The 21,245-nt window shown below is 37.4% G+C and overlaps 1 protein-coding gene across 3 annotated transcripts in view; it reads right to left on the bottom strand.

Moving 5' to 3' along the window:
- The window catches only part of PCMT1 (protein-L-isoaspartate (D-aspartate) O-methyltransferase), a 53,561-nt gene that overhangs the window by 11,568 nt on the left and 20,748 nt on the right, over positions 1–21,245 (bottom strand). For all 3 annotated transcript variants that reach the window (XM_043592590.1, XM_043592591.1, XM_043592593.1), the window contains exons 2-6: positions 19,120–19,224; positions 17,862–17,893; positions 6,680–6,784; positions 4,101–4,221; positions 1,608–1,693 (exon numbers count right to left, since the gene is read on the bottom strand). In XM_043592590.1, coding sequence (XP_043448525.1) covers positions 1,608–1,693; positions 4,101–4,221; positions 6,680–6,784; positions 17,862–17,893; positions 19,120–19,224 — 449 coding nt within the window. The remainder of the gene's footprint in view (positions 1–1,607; positions 1,694–4,100; positions 4,222–6,679; positions 6,785–17,861; positions 17,894–19,119; positions 19,225–21,245) is intronic.

Here is a 21,245-nt window from a genome sequence, read left to right as displayed (position 1 = left end):
GTGTCGGGCTCTGCACTGACAGCTCAGAGCCAGGAGCCTGCTTTGGATTCTGTGTCTCCCCCTCTCTCTGCCTTTCCCTGTTCATGCTCTGTTTCTCTCACAAATAAATACACATTTAAAAAAAAAGTGTTAAGGGGTGCCTGGTGGCTCAGTTGGTTGGGCATCCAATTCTTGATTTCAGCTCAGGTCATGATCCTAGGGTGGTGAATCAAGCCCCATGTCTGGCTCCACACTGAGCATGGAGCCTGCTTAAGATTATCTCTCTCTCCCTCTGCGCTTCTGCCCCTCTTCCGCACTCACGTTCTCCCTGTCTCTGAAATTAAAAAAAGATAGGGGCGCCTGGGTGGCTCAGTCGGTTGGGCGTCCGACTTCGGCTCAGGTCATGATCTCACGGTTTGTAAGTTCGAGCCCCGCATCGGGCTCTGTGTTGACAGCTCGGAGCTCGGAGCCTGGAGGTTGCTTCCGATTCCATGTCTCCTTCTATCTCTGCCCCTCCCCCACTTGTGCTCTGTCTCTCTCTGTCTCTCAAAAATAAATAAATGTAAATAATAAAAAAATTTTTTTAATTAATAAAAGATAAAAAATTAAAAATACAATGTGTTAAAACGACTGGTTTAGTTTTGTTTTTTTTTAACAAGTAATACGGCCAGAGAAATTAAGTGATTTTCCCAGTCATTCAGCAGCCAATAAAGCAGAAAGTCAATGACCAGAACAAGTTCCTTAACTTTCAGCTTCTCATGAACTCCTCTACACATATAGAAAGGAACTTTTCCAGACTGGGGAGTGGCTGAGACTGGGCAGAAGAGGCAGTGTCACTCTCAGCCCCTAGCCATCTAGTCCAGACCTGTGGAAAACTCAGACTCCATAGAAGCCTAAGATCTCAGTGAACTTAATCAAGGATTATTAAGGGATGACATAAGTTTATCAGTCTTACTAAAATAAAAAAACAATTTTGTACTTAAATTATGTAATATACAATACTGGAATACCCTTCCCTCTCAGCGCAACTATGCAAACCCTACTGTTCTTTAAGATTCAGCTGCAACTCCATTCATGCATGTAGTTTCACTGATAACTCCAGGCAAAAATGTTCTCCCTCCCTTGAACTCTTACAGTACAGATTTTCTTCTGGCATCAACATATATTACATGTTAATGATAATGCTATCATATCATTAATTTTCCTGTTATATGTAGGACACTTGTTTTCCAGAATATAAGTTTTGTGAGATAAAATGTATGACAAATACTTCCTGGTCTCACCCATGCATCCAACAATCTTGCATATTCTGGTATTTAATAAAATACCAAGTGATTATCAGATTATGACTCCAGATGGATTTTCCTAATTCTATTGGTATACTAGTTCTTAGATGGATCAAACACTGCTTCAAACAAGGTAGCTACAAACTGTGATTTAGTAATCTTCAAGTCATTTACACAACTCTTTGCATACGAAAAAAACCCTGCATACTAGGTATAATGAAAATGCATGACATAAAAGTCTAATTATGTTTTGAACATCATCTAGAAGTCATTTCTCTATAAATCTTTTATAGCTTTAGTTGACTGAAGCACAAAGACACAGGGAAAAAAAACCCAACTCACTGCCTGGGGCACAACTGGGGCTGCAGCTCCTACATGAATAGCATCGTAAGGGGCTTCTTCGGCATATCCCATTCTTCCATCTCCCACTGAAAGAAAAGAAATTATGCTTTAAAAATCTGTTTGGACGGAACTACCCAGTGGGAAGAATTATAGGAGGTTTAAAACAGAGCAAGAGAGATTTTTAATAAATGATGCTGGGACAACTGGATATTCATATGGAAAAAATATATACTTGAACCTCTACCTCTTACATACACAAAAATCAATGTCAGAAAGATCAAAGACCTAAATGTGAAAAGGTAAAATGATAATGCTTCTGAGAAATAACATAGGGGCATATCTTCATGATTTTAGAGTAGTCTTAAAGAGGACACAGAAGAAGCTGGTAAGTCTGATACATTAAAATTAAGTACTTCTATTAATCAAGAAAGTACCAACACAAGTGAAAAGGCATGCCATGGAGTGGGAGAAGAGGTTTACAATATGAATAAATAGATAAAGGGCTAATCTATAGAAGTCCTACAAATCAAAGAGAAATATGAACAACTCAATATCTGAAAAAGACATTTCACAAAGGAGGAAATCCAAATGGTCAAACAAATGAAACAGTGTTCAACCTCACTGGTTAAGAGGAAAATACAAAATAAAACCACAAAGAGACACTGCTCTATACTAAGTGGGTAAAAAGAAAACTGACAGTATCAAGTGTTGGTAAGACACCGAGCACTAGCAACTCTGACACATTGCTGATGGGAATGTAAACTGGTTCAATCACTTTAAAAAAGTTTTGCAGTATCTATGGTTCCCTATGAACTTGCAATAATACTCTACATAAATAAATGCTTGTATTATGAGTGCACGTATACATTTGGAACTTTATACACATATGTTCACAGCAGCTTTCTAATTCCCCAAGTTAGAAACAAACCAAAATGTCCATCTATGGTAGAATAAACAAATTTTGATAATGGTCTTACAGTGGAATATTATATAGCAAAAAAAAATTAACTATATGATAAGATGGATGAATCTTACAAATATAACATTGAATGAAAGAAGTCACTCATCATAGACTATATACTATATGGTTCCGTTTATCTAAAGTTCAAAATTAAATTGAACATTATCTATGGAGGTGCAATTAGGTAGTAAATGCATAAAAGTAATGATGCTGGTTACCATTAAGGAGAAAGGAAAGTCTTCCGTGGAGGGAAAAGCAAGCAGAGGACATGTAAGCCACCAATAATATTCCCTTTCTTGATCACTGTGATTAATTAAACAGGTATTTGCTAAGCTTCACATTTATGCTTTATGCATGTTTTGATGTTAGTTATATCTCACAACAGTACAAAGTGTTCACATGGAAATATGTCCACTGTATACTGCTGAATGGAAAAGAGCAAACTACAGGACAGAATATATGAGTCAATTAAAAAAAAAACATGTAGGGGCACCCGGGTGGCTCAGTCGGTTGAGTGTCCGACTTCGGCTCAGGTCATGATCTCACCGTTCGTGGGTTCGAGCCCCATGTCAGGCTCTGTGCTGACAGCTCAGAGACTGGAGCCTGCTTTGCATTCTGTGTCTCCCTCTCTCTATGCTCCTCCCCTGCTCACACCCTGTCTCTCTCTCAAGAATAAAGAAAGATTAGGGGCGCCTGGGTGGCTCAGTCGGTTGAGCATCCGACTTCGGCTCAGGTCATGATCTCGCAGTCTGTGAGTTCAAGCCCCGCGTCGGGCTCTGTGCTGACAGCTCAGAGCCTGGAGCCTGCTTCGGATTCTGTGTCCCCCTCTCTCTCTGCCCCTCCCCCACTCATGCTCTGTCTCTCTCTGTCTCAGAAATAAATAAACATTTAAAAAAAAAAAGAAGAAAGAAAGATTAAAAAAAAGTGTGTATATGTGTATTTATTCACACATATAGTTATGTCTAGAAAACTTAAGAGGGAAAAGGAGGGGGTTTCTTTTTTATCTTTCACATTTCTGCACTTTAAATTTTTCATAATGGGCACTTGATACTTTGCTATTACTTCTTAAAAAGCAATGAAGAAAGAACTCATTTTCTGAAACAGCTGACAGTCATATCAGCATCACAATTAACAGTAACTGTTTTCTGGGCGCCTGGGTGGCGCAGTCGGTTAAGCGTCCGACTTCAGCCAGGTCACGATCTCACGGTTCGTGAGTTCGAGCCCCGCCTCGGGCTCTGGGCTGATGGCTCAGAGCCTGGAGCCTGTTTCCGATTCTGTGTCTCCCTCTCTCTGCCCCTCCCCCATTCATGCTCTGTCTCTCTCTGTCCCAAAAATAAATAAACGTTGAAAAAAAAAAAAAAAAGAATTTAAAAAAAAAAAAAAAACAGTAACTGTTTTCCTTACTTAGTACTTTAAAGCGAATGTTAAAAAAAAAAGGCAAAAATTAGCTTGAATACTACTTAGCTTGCATGGGATCTTCTGAAAATAAAAATTCTCTGGAGAGGAAATTTCGACAGTTTTCTGATACTCACCAACCAGCTGCACTCTCCCTGAAGACAAAAGCATCGGATCATCCTTTCTGACATTATTTATTGAGTCGTCTACTAGCTCTTTAATGTGGTCAATTCCGATGACTTTTCCGGTAGATCCAACCTAGAAATGAGGGAGTAATACAATAGCTCACTGGCCTAAATTTGTCTTTCTGAAGTGTCACTAAAGTGTTTCCTCAGCTAAAATCATATTCTGCAATGTGAAATGAAGACAAAAGGTTCAAGCCTCCAATTGTATGGTTATTCAGAATACTATAAAATATTTACGAAATACAACTTTCTCAGCTTTAACTCCCAAATGGATAAATGTATTTCAGTAGTTAAGCTAGAATAAATTACAAAAACTTGCAATACTAAAAACAAACAAACAAAAAACCTTCTTTCTTCAATTTCTGATTTTTAAAGCCCAAACCCTGAAGTAAGACTTAACTGCCAATATTAAATGATAGTTGGTACAATCATTTTTAATTTAAATTTCATCTAAAAGTGTGGCTTTAGGGGTGCCTGGCTCAGTCAGTTAAGCATCTGACTCTTGATTTCAGCTCAGGTCATGATCCCAGGGTTGTGGGACTGAGACCCACATTGGGCTCCACTGAGCATGGAGCCTGCTTAAGATTTCCCCTCTCCGCCCGTCTCCCCTGCTCACATGCTCTCTATAAATAAATACATACATAAATACATAAATAAATAAATACATACATAAATACATGAGGTCACCTAGGTGGCTCAGTTGGTTAAACATCCAGCTCTTAGTTTTGACTCAGGTCATAAATCTCACAGATCATGAGTTTGAGCCCACCATCAGGCTCTGCATCGACAGCATGGAGCCTGCCTGGGATCCTTTCTCTCTCCCTCTCTCTGTCCCTTTCCTGCTGGTTCTTTCCCTCTCAAAATAAATTTAAAAATTAATAAATACATAAATAAATAAAAAAATAAAAAGTAAAAATGTCACTCTAAATCTTAAAATGTTACATAAAAAATTCTATAGGGATTTCTGTACCTGATTCTACTGCCATATGTAGAAAATATAAAATACATAAAAATATTAAAGGCCCTAAATATAAATTATAAAATAACACAATAAAGACTCTGAAGTCAGGGGCGCCTGGGTGGCGCAGTCGGTTAAGCGGCCGACTTCAGCCAGGTCACGATCTCGCGGTCCGTGAGTTCGAGCCCCGCGTCGGGCTCTGGGCTGGTGGCTCAGAGCCTGGAGCCTGTTTCCGATTCTGTGTCTCCCTCCCTCTCTGCCCCTCCCCTGTTCATGCTCTGTCTCTCTCTGTCCCAAAAATAAATAAACGTTGAAAAAAAAAATTAAAAAAAAAAAAAAAAAAAAAAAAAAAGACTCTGAAGTCAGAGTAACTGGGTTCACATATAAGTTCCATCACTTATTTGCAACTATACAACCTTGGCCAAGTTACTCTATGAACCAGGCTCCTCAGCTGTAAAATGAGGAAAAGGGGACATACCTCCTAAGTGACGTGAGAATTAAAAGCACTTAGAACACTAATTAGCACATAATAAATGTGTGAAAAACATTAAATTCACTTTAAAAAAAGATTATTCAGAAATCTAATGTTTTTTAAAAAGTGAATTTTTCTCTGAAACATAAATACATCAAGTATCGAGAACACCACTAATTAAATACTAAGCTTTGAAAAAAAAAAAAATCCTGATATTCTGTTAGTGATGACTTAGCTTCTACAAAACAAGTGAAACAACTGGAAAAAAAAAAACAAAAAACCTGATTCCTTATTATGTAACAGGTACTATTATGGATGGATATGTCAGTGAAAAAAAAAAATCAAATGAAATTCCCACCTCCCTGGAGCTCACATGCTAGTGGTCTGGTCTGCCAATTACATATTTACAACAAGTTAAGTAGATTCTGGTCCAAGACGCATCATCCATAAATCCCAACTTAACTAAACCAGAATCTTCCTATCTGGCCGCAAGGGACAAGACTTCATAATCAAATTGATTTGATTATCTGAGCACAGACAAACCTTTACTCAAGATGCCTGAATAGGCCTCCAGACTTATACTCTGGAGAGTATAACACATATTTTTCTAAGAGCACTTGCTCCACCCTCTTTCTAATAACCTAGTAGGAGTGTCTGGAAATCAGACTCTCTATTCTATTTTCTGCCAGCTGAGAATCCGGAAGAACACAGTTTGGGAGCTACTGGTTGCCATCTTGTGATCACAAGAGAGGAGCCTGACTGAAGCCAACATTTGGAGGAAAGCAAAGCCAAACCCAGAACCAGAGAGAAACCCACTGTCAATAACAACATCTGATCTTCTTTTGAATCCAGCCACACGAAGAGCCAGATACACTCTAGATGTTTCCATTATATAAACCAAGTAAATTCTTTTACCTCTGCCAGTGTGGACTGAATCTTGTTACTTCCAACAACAAGAAAATCCTAAGTGATACATGTTCCAACTGCTATTTTAATAGGATTAAAAAAAAAAAAAAACCTCAAAAACTGCTAGTAAAGAAATTTACAGCCAAATATATAATATGCTTCTGCTGGAGCCAGAATGAAAAATAAAGGTCTTACCATACGTGCAAAACATGCAGTAAGGATTCCACTTCCAGATCCTACATCAAGAGCTTTAGCTCCTTCATGTAATTGATCAAATAGAAGTTCTAGTGCATATGCATGCTGCCAAAAGAAAACAAAGCAAATATTCATTTGTTTTTCAAGACTCTATAAAGTATATATACCATGGCATATAAATAAAAGTTGCCAACTTCCTGCCGATTTTTCTAGTATTGTCATCTACCAAGATAATGAAAACATGACATACTATATACTTTTATAGTGAAGTCTCCACCCCACCCCTGTCCCCAACCTTCCCCATCCTTGTCCAGTTTCACTCCCTAAAGGCAACCAATGATGTCAGTTTCTTGTGCTTCCTGCCAAACATATCCATTCTATGTATATACAAGCAAATATGTTATCTATATTTTTCATTTATTGTATCTTGAAGAACCTTTCTTAATCAATACTTAAATAGCCTGTTCATTCTTTTTTATGGCTCAGGAGTCTATTCTTATATGAATGTATTATAATAACAAAAATCCTCCCCCAAAAATCCCTAATGAGGGATATTTAAGTTGGCTCCAATCTTCTATAACAAAAGAGACAGAATAATCTTAAAAGTTATATGTGTAGGAGCTCCTGGGTAGCTCAGTCTGTTGAGCGTCCAACTCTTGATTACAGCCCAGGTCATGATCCCAGGGTTGTGGAATCAAGCCCCATGTTGGGCTCTGCACTGAGCGTGGAGCCTGCTTAAGATTCTGTCTCTCTCCCGGGGTGCTTGGGTGGCTCAGTCGGTTAGGCGTCCGACCTCAGCTCAGGTCATGATCTCGCAGTTTGTGAGTTCAAGCCGCATGTCGGGTTCTGTGCTGACAGCTCAGAGCCTGGAGCCTGCTTCAGATTCTGTGTCTCCCTCTTTTTCTGCCCCTCCCCTGATTGCACGCTTGCTCGCTCTCTCTCTCTCTCAAAAATAAACATTAAAAAAATTTTTTTTAAAAGAAAGATTCTCTCTCTCCCTCTGTCCCTCTCCCCTGCTTATGCATGGTCTCGCTCTAAAATAAAATTTTAAAACGGGTATATATGTAGGATAATATAATCATCTTTATAAAAACCTTATAAAGTATATCTGTAGGATAAATTCTTAGAATTGAGGGGGTCAAAGGATATATATTTTTATGTTTATAGTATATATAAATTATTAATCAAATAAAGTCATATTGCTTATGCTTTGGGCCAAACCAAGAAATAAAGCCTTCCCTACTCCATCCTCTTTATAAACTTACATTTCAGTGCTTTTCTAAAATATGAAGTTAGAACTAATAAATGTTAAAAAAAAAAAAAAACAATAAATGTTATTTCAAAAGCTGTCCTAAAATACCTACTTACGTTCATTATTAAAAATCATCAGGTTCAGTATCAATAAACATTACTAGATCTTGGTTGGTAAAAATACATATTTATGAATCCATAGTGATAATAAGAAAATACATAACCTCTATATATATAAAAATAGGAGATTAAGGGGAAATTGTTCCCAATCAATTCATACTGATGAAATGATGAACTTAGGAAACTGCCATTTGGCAACCACTTCAGTAATAACTGATTCAGCAAAAATAAATGGATGCTAAAACTTGTAGATTATCATTTGAGGAATAACAGAAGATTTACATAATCTCAAAGTATTTACCCAAAATACTTACTAATTACAAAAATGAAAACTGTCACTTTACAGTGGAATTCAAGTTTCTCAGTGGAGAAACGTGGCTGACACTACCTTAGTCAGATGATCAAAATTAACATCACCAATAATGGGACACATTGACATCATATGGCATCTGTTAAAATACATCCCTTCTGGGATATTCCAGGCAAAAATGCATAACCCATATCTGATCATGAGGAAACAGGAGACAAACCCAAATTGAGGAACATTCTAGAAAAAACTGGCCTATATTCACAAAATTTTCAAGACCATAAAAGAAGACTGAGGTGCTGTTCCAGATTAAAGAAAACTAAGAAGACATGACAACTGAATGAAACTCCAGCTCTGTAATTGTATTTTCCTGTAAAGGACATAACCAGAACAACTGATAAAATTTAAGTAAGGTCTGTCAACTGGCTAACAGTGTTGTATTAATGTTTATTTCCTGATTTTGATACTGTGATTATTGAGAATGTCCTATTTTTGAAGGTAAAGAGCATTCTATCCCCAAATTATTCCCAAAGAATTCATTAAAAAGAAAATACATATATTTCATGTATATACATATATATGAGAAAGACAAAGAGAAAGAAAAAATGATAAAGAAAATGTAGTAAAAGGTTAACATTAGGGGAAGATGGGTAAAAAGTACATACTTGTACTATTCTTACAACTTTTCTGTAAGTCTGAAATTCTGTTAAAAGCTAAAAATGGAACAGACTGGAAACTCCCTATTTAGAAAACTAGTTTACATGACCAAAGCCAGAATACTGGTTACACCAAGGTTAGAAGCTAAGGAACTGGCATGAGGGAACCTGCTAGGACATAGGAAACGTACTGATCTTCATCTGGGTGCTGGTTACACATACACATATGTGAACACTCATCAAGCTACACACAAGATTTGTGTACTTTACTCGATGTGTGTAATAGCTCAACAAAAAGCTCCTGAAAAGACTATTCCAGTCACTAAAAGTGAATGATCAGACATCGTGTCCCTCCTGATGTGATGCAATGGAAAGAACCATTAGGCAGTGTTCCTGAAAAGACAAAAAAAAAAAAAAAAAAAAAGGTTGGGGTAGGGGGGACAAGTTAAGTATTACCAGGAAACAATCTTAACCAAGTTTAGAATATGGGAAATTCTACAGGACAAATGGATGAGTTTTTGTCAGTAAATAAGTGGGATTTTTTTTTTTAATTTTTTTTTTCAACGTTTATTTATTTTTGGGACAGAGAGAGACAGAGCATGAACGGGGGAGGGGCAGAGAGAGAGGGAGACACAGAATCAGAAACTGGCTCCAGGCTCTGAGCCATCAGCCCAGAGCCTGACGCGGGGCTCGAACTCCCGGACCGCGAGATCGTGACCTGGCTGAAGTTGGACGCTTAACCGACTGCGCCACCCAGGCGCCCAATAAGTGGGATTTAAAAAAAGAAAGGAGACTTTTAAAATTAAAAGAGACTAAGAAGACTGAAAAAGACTAAAAAGATGTAATGTCTGGACCTTGTTTGGATCCTGATTTAAGCAAATCAACCATAAAAGAACTTCTTGGAAACACCTGGTAAAGTTTGAACATGGACTGGTTTTAAGACAACATAACATACTAAGTAAGGAACAATATGATATGATATAATATTGTAGTTAATTTTTTTTTTAATGTTTACTTTTTGAGAGAGAGAGAGAGAGAGGGGCAGACTGCAAGTGGGGGAGGGGCAGACAGACAGGGAGAGACAGAATCGGAAGCAGACTCCAGGCTTTGAACTGTCAGCACAGAGCCCAATGCGGGGCACAAGCCCACGGACTGTGAGATCATGACCTGAGCCCAAGTCAGATGCTTAACCAACTGAGCCACCCAGGCGTCCCTGTAGTTGTGTTTTTAAAGTCATCAGATTTACATTTAAGTACTAATGAGGGGTGAACAATATTATGTTTGAGATTTGTTTTTAAATAGTTCAGCAAGAGGAAGACAAAATAAAAACAAAACAAGATTAACAAATTTGGGGTAATTATTAAAGGTGATTATGGCTACATGAGGGTTCATTATAGTATTCTATTTATTTATGTGGTGTTGGAAACTTTCCATATTAAAAAGTTAAAAACGAAAAAGTTAAGGCTACTATTCCACAACTAACATAAAATGGGGAAAAGGCCTTTAACAGATACAGCCATACACAATCCAATGGTTTTCAAACAGTGTTCCACAAAGTCATTAATATTCCACAGAACCCCTTGAGAGGTAACACACAAATGTACAATGAGGGAAAGGTGTGTTTTGGGAAAAGAGTAATAGAGAACTAACTTTACCAATCTTTCATATAGATTGCTTCGCAAAAGAGGCTCTTGTCTAAAGAGTGAAAAACATTGGTACCATGAAAAAGGTCTGGACTAAACATCGGAAGTAGCTTTCATAATATTCATATAACAATCAGTTATGAGGCTTAATAATTTCTATTAATAATACAATAACAAGTATCACACTATAGGAACTTGGAAGTAACCAAAGAAACAAAATAACTTCCCTAATACTTGTCCTTCTGGATCCAGAAATCAAAGGACAAGAAGGGACTTCTTTAAGGTGTCAATTCCCAGTTTACATGCAGTACTGTGGTATCTTAATTCCAAAACAAACCCAGGAATATTTTTTCAGCAGTATGTCTATACAAGATTTGCTTTTATAAAAGGGGAGCATGCTGAGTTATTGTCAAGGCCTTCAATCACAATTATTAGCATTTTTCATGCTTTTATCACCCTAGCTAGTATTTTTTTGGATAACCCATGTTTATCACTAAATCCAAAATTAACAGTTTTTTAAAAGCTTTTTTAATTTAAGTGTCTGACTTCGGCTCAGGTTATGATCTCACAGTGGGTGAGTTCAAGCCTTGTGTCTGGCTCTGTGATGACAGCTTGGGGCCTGGAGCCTGCTTCAGATTCTGTGTCTCCTTCTCTCTCTGCCCCTCCCCAATTCATGCTGTCTCTTTCTCAAAAATAAATAAACACAGAGGCGCTTGGGTGGCTCAGTCGGTTAAGCATCTGACTTTTGGCTCAGGTCATGATCTCACTGTTCGGGAGTTTGAGCCCCACGTCGGGCTCTGTGCTCACAGCTAAGAGTCTGGAGCCTGTTTCAGATTCTGTGTCTTCCTCTCTCTCTGCCCTTCCCCTGCTTGTGCTCTGTCTTGCTCTCTCTCAAACATTAAAAAACAAATAAGTAAACATTAAAAATTTTAAGTTTTTTTATAATTATGCAAAATTTCAAACCCACAAATACAACGAATACACATTTTCCCTCATATGCAGTCACCAACTGTTTATGTATTGTGCCATACTGTTTTACCATACCATCTGAAAATAGGCTGTACACATTATGATACTTCACAGCAAAATACTTCAGCACGCATATGCCAAAAAAACTAAGACATCTCCCTTCGCAACCACATCACCATTACCACACTCGTGAAAATCATCAATTTAGTATCATCATCCAACATACACACTGTACTTAAATTTCCTCAACTGTCCCCAAAATGTCCTTTATAGCTGTTTTTACCCCAATCCATTCAAGGATTATGCATTGTATTTGTCAATATAAAATATTCTCCCTTCGGTTCTCCTCCACCTACCACTTTTCTGTTCTTCAGAATACTGACTACCGGGGCACCTGGGAGGCTCAGTCAGTTAAGGGTCCTACCCTTGATCCGGGCTCAAGTTCTGATCTCACAGTTCATGAATTCGAGCCCCATGTTGGGCTCTGTGCTGACAGCATGGAGCCTGTTGGGGATTCTCTCTCCCTTTCTCTTTGCCTCTCCCCTGCTCTCTGTCTCTCTCTCAAAATAAATAAATAAGCTTAAAAAAAAAACAAAACTGAGTCACCCAGGTACCCCCTCTAAATTGTTTTAGATTAACTGACAATCTCTGCCCAATTTAATTGTTATATTGATGATTACAATATAGTGATTTATTTACTTTACTTATTTTTTAAATATATATTTTTTAACATTTATTTATTTTGAGAGAGTGACAGTGCATGCAAGCAGGGGAGAGGCAGAGAGAGAGGGGGAGAGAGAATCCCAAATAGGCCCCACACTGTTAGTGTAGGCCTGATGTGGGGCTCAAACTCACGAACCATGAGATCATGACCTGAGCTGAAATCAAGAGTCAGATGCTTAGCCAACTAAGCCACCCACATGCCCCCCAAATAGTGATTTTTTTTAAATTTTATTATTCCCTCCATATGTATTAATTGGCATTCTTCTGTTTTTCATTTTCTGTCTTACTTTTTTATTTTTAATCTCTATGAATTCATGGATTTTTGTTTCTGATTTACTATGTTAAAATACATTACCTTCATTATGTATCATTTTCCAATTCTCAAATTATCTCCAATTGGCCTCTGGGAGTCTCTTCAAACCTGCTCCTATGTCCTTTCAACATCACCCATCAACCTGTGAGTACTTCCTTATTTCCCAATATTCAGTCACTTCTCCAAGGAACTCTAGTCTCATTTAGTGAGAAATGATATTTAGGATTCAATATCTGCATGCTAAGTGTGCTCACTGCTACTGGGATGCCATTTTAACAGGTTGCTTTTAATCTCTTGCCCAATGCATATATTACATTTTCAATTACACCTTTGGAAAATATTCCAGGGTTGTAGTTACTTCCAAGTCTGTGATTTTAAAGTTCATTAAAAAGAGATGTCAACAGAGAGCAAAGAGTTGCTTCTCGCTTTCCGTTTCTCTTTCAATACTTCTGAGATCTATACAATAAATGATATAAGATCACAAATGTTTGTTCATATTACAATGTTGTTCATATGTATAATTAATATTATTTTATTCTACTCACATCCTGGTTCCACAAGCATCAAAGGACACTGTATTATTACTGCTTGCACACACATACATACATAGAGAGCTACTGCGTGACTATACACATACACATGAATACACACATTTTCCTTACTAAGAGACATAGGTAAGGAAATATAAGTGATTAAAAATGAATCTTTTAATACAAGTTATGACATGGATGAACCTTGAGGATATTACACTAAGTGAAATAAACCAGTCATAAAAAAACAAATATTTTATGATTCCACTTATGAGGTATCTAGACTAGTCAAATTCTTAGAGATAGATAATAGAATGGTGGTCGCCCGGGGCTGGGGAGACCAGGAAATGGGAAATTACTGTTGAATGGTATAGAGTTTTAGTTTTGCAAGATGAAAAGAGTTCTAGAGATTAGTTACACGACAGTATCAATGTATTTAACACTGCTGAACTATATGCTTAAAAAATGGTTAAGGGGACACCTGAGTGGCTCAGTTGGTTGAGCATCTCACTCTTGACTCTGATTCAGGTCATGATCTCACAGTCGTGAGGTCAAGCCCTACCTCAGCCCCTGTGCTAAGTATGGAGGCCTGCTTGGGATTCTCTCCTTCTCTCGCTCTGCCTCTCCGCTGGTCATGCGTGCATGTGCTCTCTCTCTCTCTCAAAAAATAAACATTAAAAAAAAAATGATTAAGATGTTAAGTTTTATGTTATACGCATTATACCACAATAAATATTATTTTAAATGCAGCCTTTTCTTAAAAGACAGCTCAACTAAGAAATGGAAAAGGATATGAATAGACATGTCTGCAAAGACCTACAAATGGTCAATAAGCACATGAAAAGATGCTCAACATCATTATCATTAGGGTTAATGCAACTCAAAACCACAATGACATACCACTTCACAGCTACTAGGATGGATAAAAGAAAGAAAGCACACAATAGCAAGTGTTGACAAGAAAGTGCAGAAACTGAAACCCCCATTTATACGTTGCTGGTAGCAATGTAAAACAGTGCAGCCATTTGGAAAACAGTTGACCATTCTTCAAAATGTTAAATCTAGAATTACCATATGATCTACCAATTCCACTCCTAAGAATTGAAAATACATGCACACACAAAAATTTGTACATTAATGTTCACAGTAGCATTAATCACAGTAGCTAGAAAGTGGGAACAACCCAAATGTCTATCAACTGACAAAAAAGCAAAGTGTGGTATATTCATACAATGGAATATTATTCAGCAATAAAAAGAAATGAAGTAGTGATTCATGCTACAATACAAACCTTAAAAATGCAAATATAAAAAGCCAGTTGCGAAATGCTATATATTGTATTATTCCATTTATGCAAAATGTCCGGGAGAGATAGAAATAAAAAGCACATTAGTAGTTACCAGGACTTTGGCAGATGAGGGATGGGAATTGACTGTGAATGGGTACAGCATTACTTTTTGAGCTGAGGAAAACGTTCTGAAATTAGATAGTGGTGATGTTTGAACAACTCTGAATAGACTAAAATCCATAACTTTAAAGGGGTGAATTTTACAGTAGGTGAATTGTAGCTTACTAAAGTTGTTATTTTTTTTGTCGAAAAATGCATCCTTCGCCATGGAGTTTCTGCCATGTTTTCTTTGGCAGTGAACTGGATACTCAGCACCAAGCTTCAGGGGAAAAGAAAAATTCATGCAGTATTTCCTTTGATATAGGAAGACACACCCCTCCAGTCAATTTCCCAGACATGCAGGATACCAATTCTCCAAAATAACTTTGAGAATTAAATGAATGCTTCTACATAAATCTTTTGCTGTAAGTAGTACTTCAAACTGCCTGCAGGAATCTTAGGACTACACTTGCTTTAAGTCATTCATTTCTTTGAATAGTTAATGCATAAAAAAACCCATTCCTATTCCATGAATGGAAAAAAAACCAACAAACAAACAAAAAAAACAAAGAAGGGGGAGCCTGGCTGGCTGTCAGAGAAGCGACTCTTAATCCTGGGGTTGGGAGTATGAGCTTTGGGTATAGAGACAACTTAAGTAAATAAATAAACTTTAAAAAAAAGGGAAGAGGAAAACAAAAAGAAACTGATAATATACAGAGTGCAGAGTGAAAAGCAGATCTCCCTTTCACCCTCCAATCATCTAATTCTGACCTTAGAAGAACTCATTTTTAGTTTTCATGCCTATAGGAAGACATATGTATATATGTATACGTGCAGACTTGATTTTTGCGTATTACAAAATACTGTAAACACTCTTACATACTCTTCTTTTATACTTAATGTTTGCTGAACATCTTGCCATACTGGTCCCTACAGAGACTCCTCATTTAACAGCTTCACAGTATTTCACTGTATTATTATTAACCACTGACTATTAATGGGCTATTCGTTAATAATATCATTGTTTGTTTTTTTTTTTTGCTATTATAAATAATGCAGAATGAACATTGTTAGTAACTTTGTACCTATAAAAATATACTATATTATTCAAGGATAAATATCTTGAAATAAAACTGAAGAGTGTAGGCCACCTGGGTAGCTCAGTCAGTTAAGTGGTCAACTTCGGCTCAGGTCATGATCTCACCGTTCATGAGTTAGAGGCCTGTGTCAGGCCCTGTACTGATGGCTCAGAGCCTGGAACCTACTTCAGATTCTGTATGTCCCTCTCTCTCGGTCCCTCCCCTGCTCACACTCTGCCTCTCTCTCTCTCTCTCTCTCTCTCAAAAATAAATAAACATTAAAAAAAAATTTTTTTTAAACTGAAGAGTGTAAGGTACATTTATTTCACATTTTATAGATTTGCCAAATTGCTTTCCAACACTACCAATGTACTCTCTCAACAAAAAAGTATATTGTATATTAATTGTCAGTTTCCCCTTTCCAGTACAAAGTATTAAGCTCTTTGATCTCTGACAATCTGTTCATGAAAAATGGTACTTTACTACAACACTAATGTGTAACTTATTAAGTATGTAAATATAAATGAAAATGACATCTTTTCATTGGTTTAAGTGCTAATGTCATCTGTATTTCTTCTATGAACTATCATTCTTGTACTTTACCTATTGAATACTTCCCTCAGTTTTTCTTTTAATTTTGCTTGTAACATTTTTTTCTCTGCAGAAATCCCAATTTTTAAAAAAAAAATTTTTAATGTTTTTTTGGAGAGAGAACGTGAGTGGGAGAGGGGCAGAGAGAGAGAGAGAGAGACAGACAGACAGACAGACAGAATCCGAAGCAGGTTCCAGGCTCTGAGCTGTCAGCACAGAGCCCAACACGGGGCTCGAACTCACAGACTGCAAGATTGTGACCTGAGCCGAAGTTGGATGCTTAGCCAACTGAACCACCCAGGCACCCTAGAAATCCCAATTTTTTATGTTGCAAAATATATCAGGCTTCTTTGTCTTTTGTCATGCTTTATTTTTGTTTTATTTTATTATTATTATTTTTAAATTTATATCCAAGTTAGTTAGCATATAGTGCAACAATGATTTCAGGAGTAGATTCCTTAATGCCCCTTACCCATTTAGCCCATTCCCCCTCCCACAACCCCTCCAGCAACCCTCTGTTTGTTCTCCATATTTAAGAGTCTCTTATGTTTTGTCCCCCTCCCTGTTTTTCTATTATTTTTGCTTCCCTTCCCTTGAATTCATCTGTTATGTGTCTTAAAGTCCTCATACGAGTGAAGTCATATGGTATTTGTCTTTCTCTGACTAATTTCACTTAGCATAATACCCTCTGGTTCCATCCACATAGTTGCAATTATTTTTATTTTTTAATGTTTATTTATTTTTTAGACAGGGAGGGAGAGAGAGACAGAGCATGAGTAGGGAAGGGGCAGAGAAAGGGAGACAGAATCTGAAGCAGGCTCCAGGCTCTAAGCTGTCAGCACAGAGCCCAACGCGGGGCTCGAACCCATGAACCATGAGATCATGCCCTCAGCCAAAGTTGGACACAACCGAGCCACCCAGGTGCCCCTTGTAATGTTTTAAAAAGTCATTTCTATTTAATGCTTATAAGTAATAATTTTCCTATATTTTCTTCTAGTATAATTACCAATTCATCATATATATGACTTTATTTTGGTACAAAGAGGTCTTTACATTTAAATAAGAGTTTCTCCAACCCCAAATACTTTCAGAGAATCAGAAAAGCTATTGTTTTTCTCTCCAAAAACCAATAGAGGACTCATTCAAATAACTGACATTTAAAACCCAAGAAAATTCCCAACAGATTGAAAGTGCTAGATAACTTAAGATAGGTCTTTCTCAAAGTTACAAATTTTCATAGCTGCTATACTTGACCAACCCCTAATGGATTTTCCAAATAAAATATTTCAAATTAAATTCAACTTGAGATTTTATGATATGTCCATTATATCATTTAAAATACTCTCTCCCTAATTCACTCATCACTAAATAACCTTTTATATCCAATTTTTACATGATTAGATACCAATGACAACCAACAAAAACTTTAATGACAGTTTCTACCAAGAAGGCTTCCTTCTATAGATCATGGATTAATAAAAGAGGCTCATTACCAACCGACATAACTCATAGATGATAAAATTTAACTTTCTTTAAACCTTTTTTACTGAAAAAAACCCATCTTAGTGGAAAACTGTGATCCAATTGTGCCCGAATGACCAAAGTTAACTTACCATATGTGGAGCACTGATTGTTGCTTGGAAACCTGCAAAAGAAGAAGAGAACTACTGACACATTCGATGCAAAAACATACCAGATACTCCATGTAACTCCTTTCCTCACATCCACAAATTCTTTGTCATAAAATATTTTTTGTTTTTATGATCTCAAGAAAATAAAACTTTTATTTTGCATTTTAGAGTACTGTCAAGCAGCAGTTAAAATGAGAAAATACAATCATGCCAAAGGCTGATGTGCTCTTCTAGTACAACACTCCCACTATTTCTGAAAAATTCTTCTCCCGTATAGTTAGCTAAAAAAGTAAGAAAAAGTAAGTTGAGTTGGTAACTTTATGGCTTGTTTTCCTCCCCAGATTTATGAAAAGAAAACAAACTTCCATATACAATAGGTATGCAAAATCTTTGCAAAATTAAGTGGCTTCATACTTCCGACAACTTATTGAACAACTAACTGGCACTCCGAGTAGATTAAGAGACTAACACCTACTTCAATTTGCTCTATATACTAACACCTGATGGTAATTCACAATCTTTTCGTAGTGTTTAGCTTTCAAGTTTTTTCTTCCGGTGCTGCTTTCTCAAAACTTATTTACCTGCTTCTGCATCTGAAGCAATTTTCACTGAGCGGTGGTAGCAGGTGCCTTCGGGGTTCAGAAGCTCCCCAGGATCTTCTCTGCTGACTGTTATAGTGCTTTGAAAGAAGAAAGTATGGCGGCTGGCCGACAGGATCCCGAGGCACTTCTAAGCCTCAAAGGCGCCCACTGCCAAGGCTCAGCAGTTCAGCAAAAACTGCTTCAGGAGAAGGAGTTAAATAAAGAACTTTCTGAAATCAAGCACAAACCAAAAGATTCAGGGCAAGTGAAGCAGAGAAATCAATAACTACTTTATTACACTTACTTCCTTTAATATTGATTTAAAAAACTGATACTAATGTGAAAAACCACCTCAGTCAACATTGAGGCCCTAAAGAGCACTCAGCTTAAACTTAAATTTTCATTAAAAGTATGTTTTATGAAGAATGTTTAAAATATTGTTTATATATATTATATACAGTTTGAGAAAACAGAAAACATACTTCATACACATAACATCATCTTATTGAAATGATTATGTTTGGGATTATGAAACTTCCTGAGGCATAAAATTCAAATTAGCAAGGTAATAATATCTGTGTCTCAAACTAGTTTTACTTAACAAAAATTATACAGTTAATGAGTAAAAATGTGACAATTTCAGAAATCCAGAAGCTCACCTATTGATTGTGGAGAATCCATATAAGGGTTACATTTTGCATAGTGGGAGCGGTCTGTGGCCAGCATTACTTCAAACACTTTATCTGTTTTGATGATTCCATTTTCTGAAACGAATGAGGCAAACATTTTAAGCTGGGAGTGAGATGATGAGATGATTAGCTATATTTTAGAATAATTACTCTGGTTGCACTGTAGAGACTGGATTGGAAGAGAGCAAGAATGGCAGTTGTTGCAATGACCCAGGTAAACACAACCTGGTCCTCAGTGAGGACAGTTAGGATGAAGAAAAGTAGGATTTGAGTTATGTTTAGTGGTAATGTATACTTAACTAACTAGCTTTGAAGGAAGAACGGGGAGAATGGCTGAAATGCTGACGTCATACACTGACTTGAGAAATCCTACAGAAGGAGCAGAGTTAAGGAGAAAAGGGTAACTTACTTATTCAGTTAATGGCTAAAGAGCATACAGGTGGAGATACGCAGCAGTCCACGGAACACGTGGACCTGGAGTTCAGGAAAGAGATCTAGGGCGGTGATAAAGATTTCTAGTTATACAGATGGTAACTGAAGCAACGGAAGTGAAATAAGTGGCCAGGGAAGAATACACAGGAAGAAAAACAAAAGCGAACACTGAAGAGATGTGCAAAGGAAGCAGAACCTTCAGAGATTAGGACAAAGAGCAGTCACAAGGGTGGATGAAAATCAAGTAGATAAACTGTTACAAAGCCCAAGCGAAAAGAAATTTTTCAAGAAGGAAAGCAGGGTGAGTAATGATTATATATGGGTCCCCCAACTATTCATTCTTTGAGATTAAATATACTACGTTAAATTTGAATAACCTTCATGGTACCATGTTGTTATTCAGTAAAGCCCTTATTAACTCACTCAATAAGTTTACTGACTGTCTAATACATACCAGACAAAATGGTATATGCTTAGGATTATACAAATAAACAAGATAGCATATTCCTGTCCTCACAGATCTAAAAACTGTAAGACTAAATGTATGAACTTGACTTTAACATTCAAGAAATAAAATTTTTTAACCAAAATATGCTTTGCTGAATTTGGCTACGTTATGAATGACTACTTTAAAACGAGACTTTAGGGGCGCCTGGGTGGCACAGTCAGTTAAGCTTCCAACTTCAGCTCAGGTCAGGACCTCATGGTTCGTGAGTTCAAGTCCTGCGTTTTGGGCTCTGTGCTGACAGCTCAGAGCCTGGAGCCTGCTTCAGATTTTGTGTCTCCCTCTCTCGCTGCCCCTCCCCCGCTCGTGCTCGCTCGCTCTCTCTCTCTCTCTCTCTCTCTCAAAAATAAACATTTAAAAATTTTCTTTGAAAAATGAGACTTTAGTGGGGTGCCTGTCTGGCTCAGTTGAGAGAGGATGTGACTTGGGGCACCTGGGTGGCTCAGTCGGTTGAGCCTCTGACTCTTGATTTCGGCTCAGGTCATGATCTCACAGTTCGTGAGATGGAGCCCCACATCACGCTCCACGCTGATAGTGCGACCCCTGCTTGGGATTCTCTCTCTTCCTCTTTCTGCCCCTCCCCTGCAAGCGTGTGTGTGTGTGCACACTCTCACTCTTTCTCTCTCTCAAAATAAATGAATAAACTTAAAAAAAAAGGAAAAACATGTGACTCTTGATCTCAGGGTTGTGAGTTCAAGCCCCACGCTGGGTGTGGAGATTACTCATATAAATAAACTTAAAAAAAATAAGACTTCAGTAAAAGCATCATGAGAAGTTTCAAATATTTATGCAAACTTATTTAATTTATTCATTAACTGTGGAGTGTCCAGGTTCCAGAGGGTAATGGCAGTTACCAGAACCTGAGTCTCTTCACATAGTCACTCAAAAAATCCTCAACCTAAGATCATGAAGGGGCATATATAAAACCACACATGACCCATGCCTTCATATTACTAGAAGGCAGAGAATATTCAGACTTCGAATTACCTATAAAATAAACACTAAATTCCAACAAAGTTCCTCCCATTGCGGTAAGCCTGTGGGTACAGAAAACCAGGGTAGGGATGGGATGAGGTTAAAAGACTCCAAGAGAAAAAGGAGAAGCAGGGGATACAGATGAAGCACACACAAAATCATTCCCCTCAAAAGGAGTAACAGC

Source organism: Prionailurus bengalensis, chromosome B2, assembly GCF_016509475.1.
Source record: "Prionailurus bengalensis isolate Pbe53 chromosome B2, Fcat_Pben_1.1_paternal_pri, whole genome shotgun sequence".
NCBI lineage: Eukaryota > Metazoa > Chordata > Mammalia > Carnivora > Felidae > Prionailurus > Prionailurus bengalensis.
This window is presented reverse-complemented; position numbering and strand designations above follow the sequence as displayed.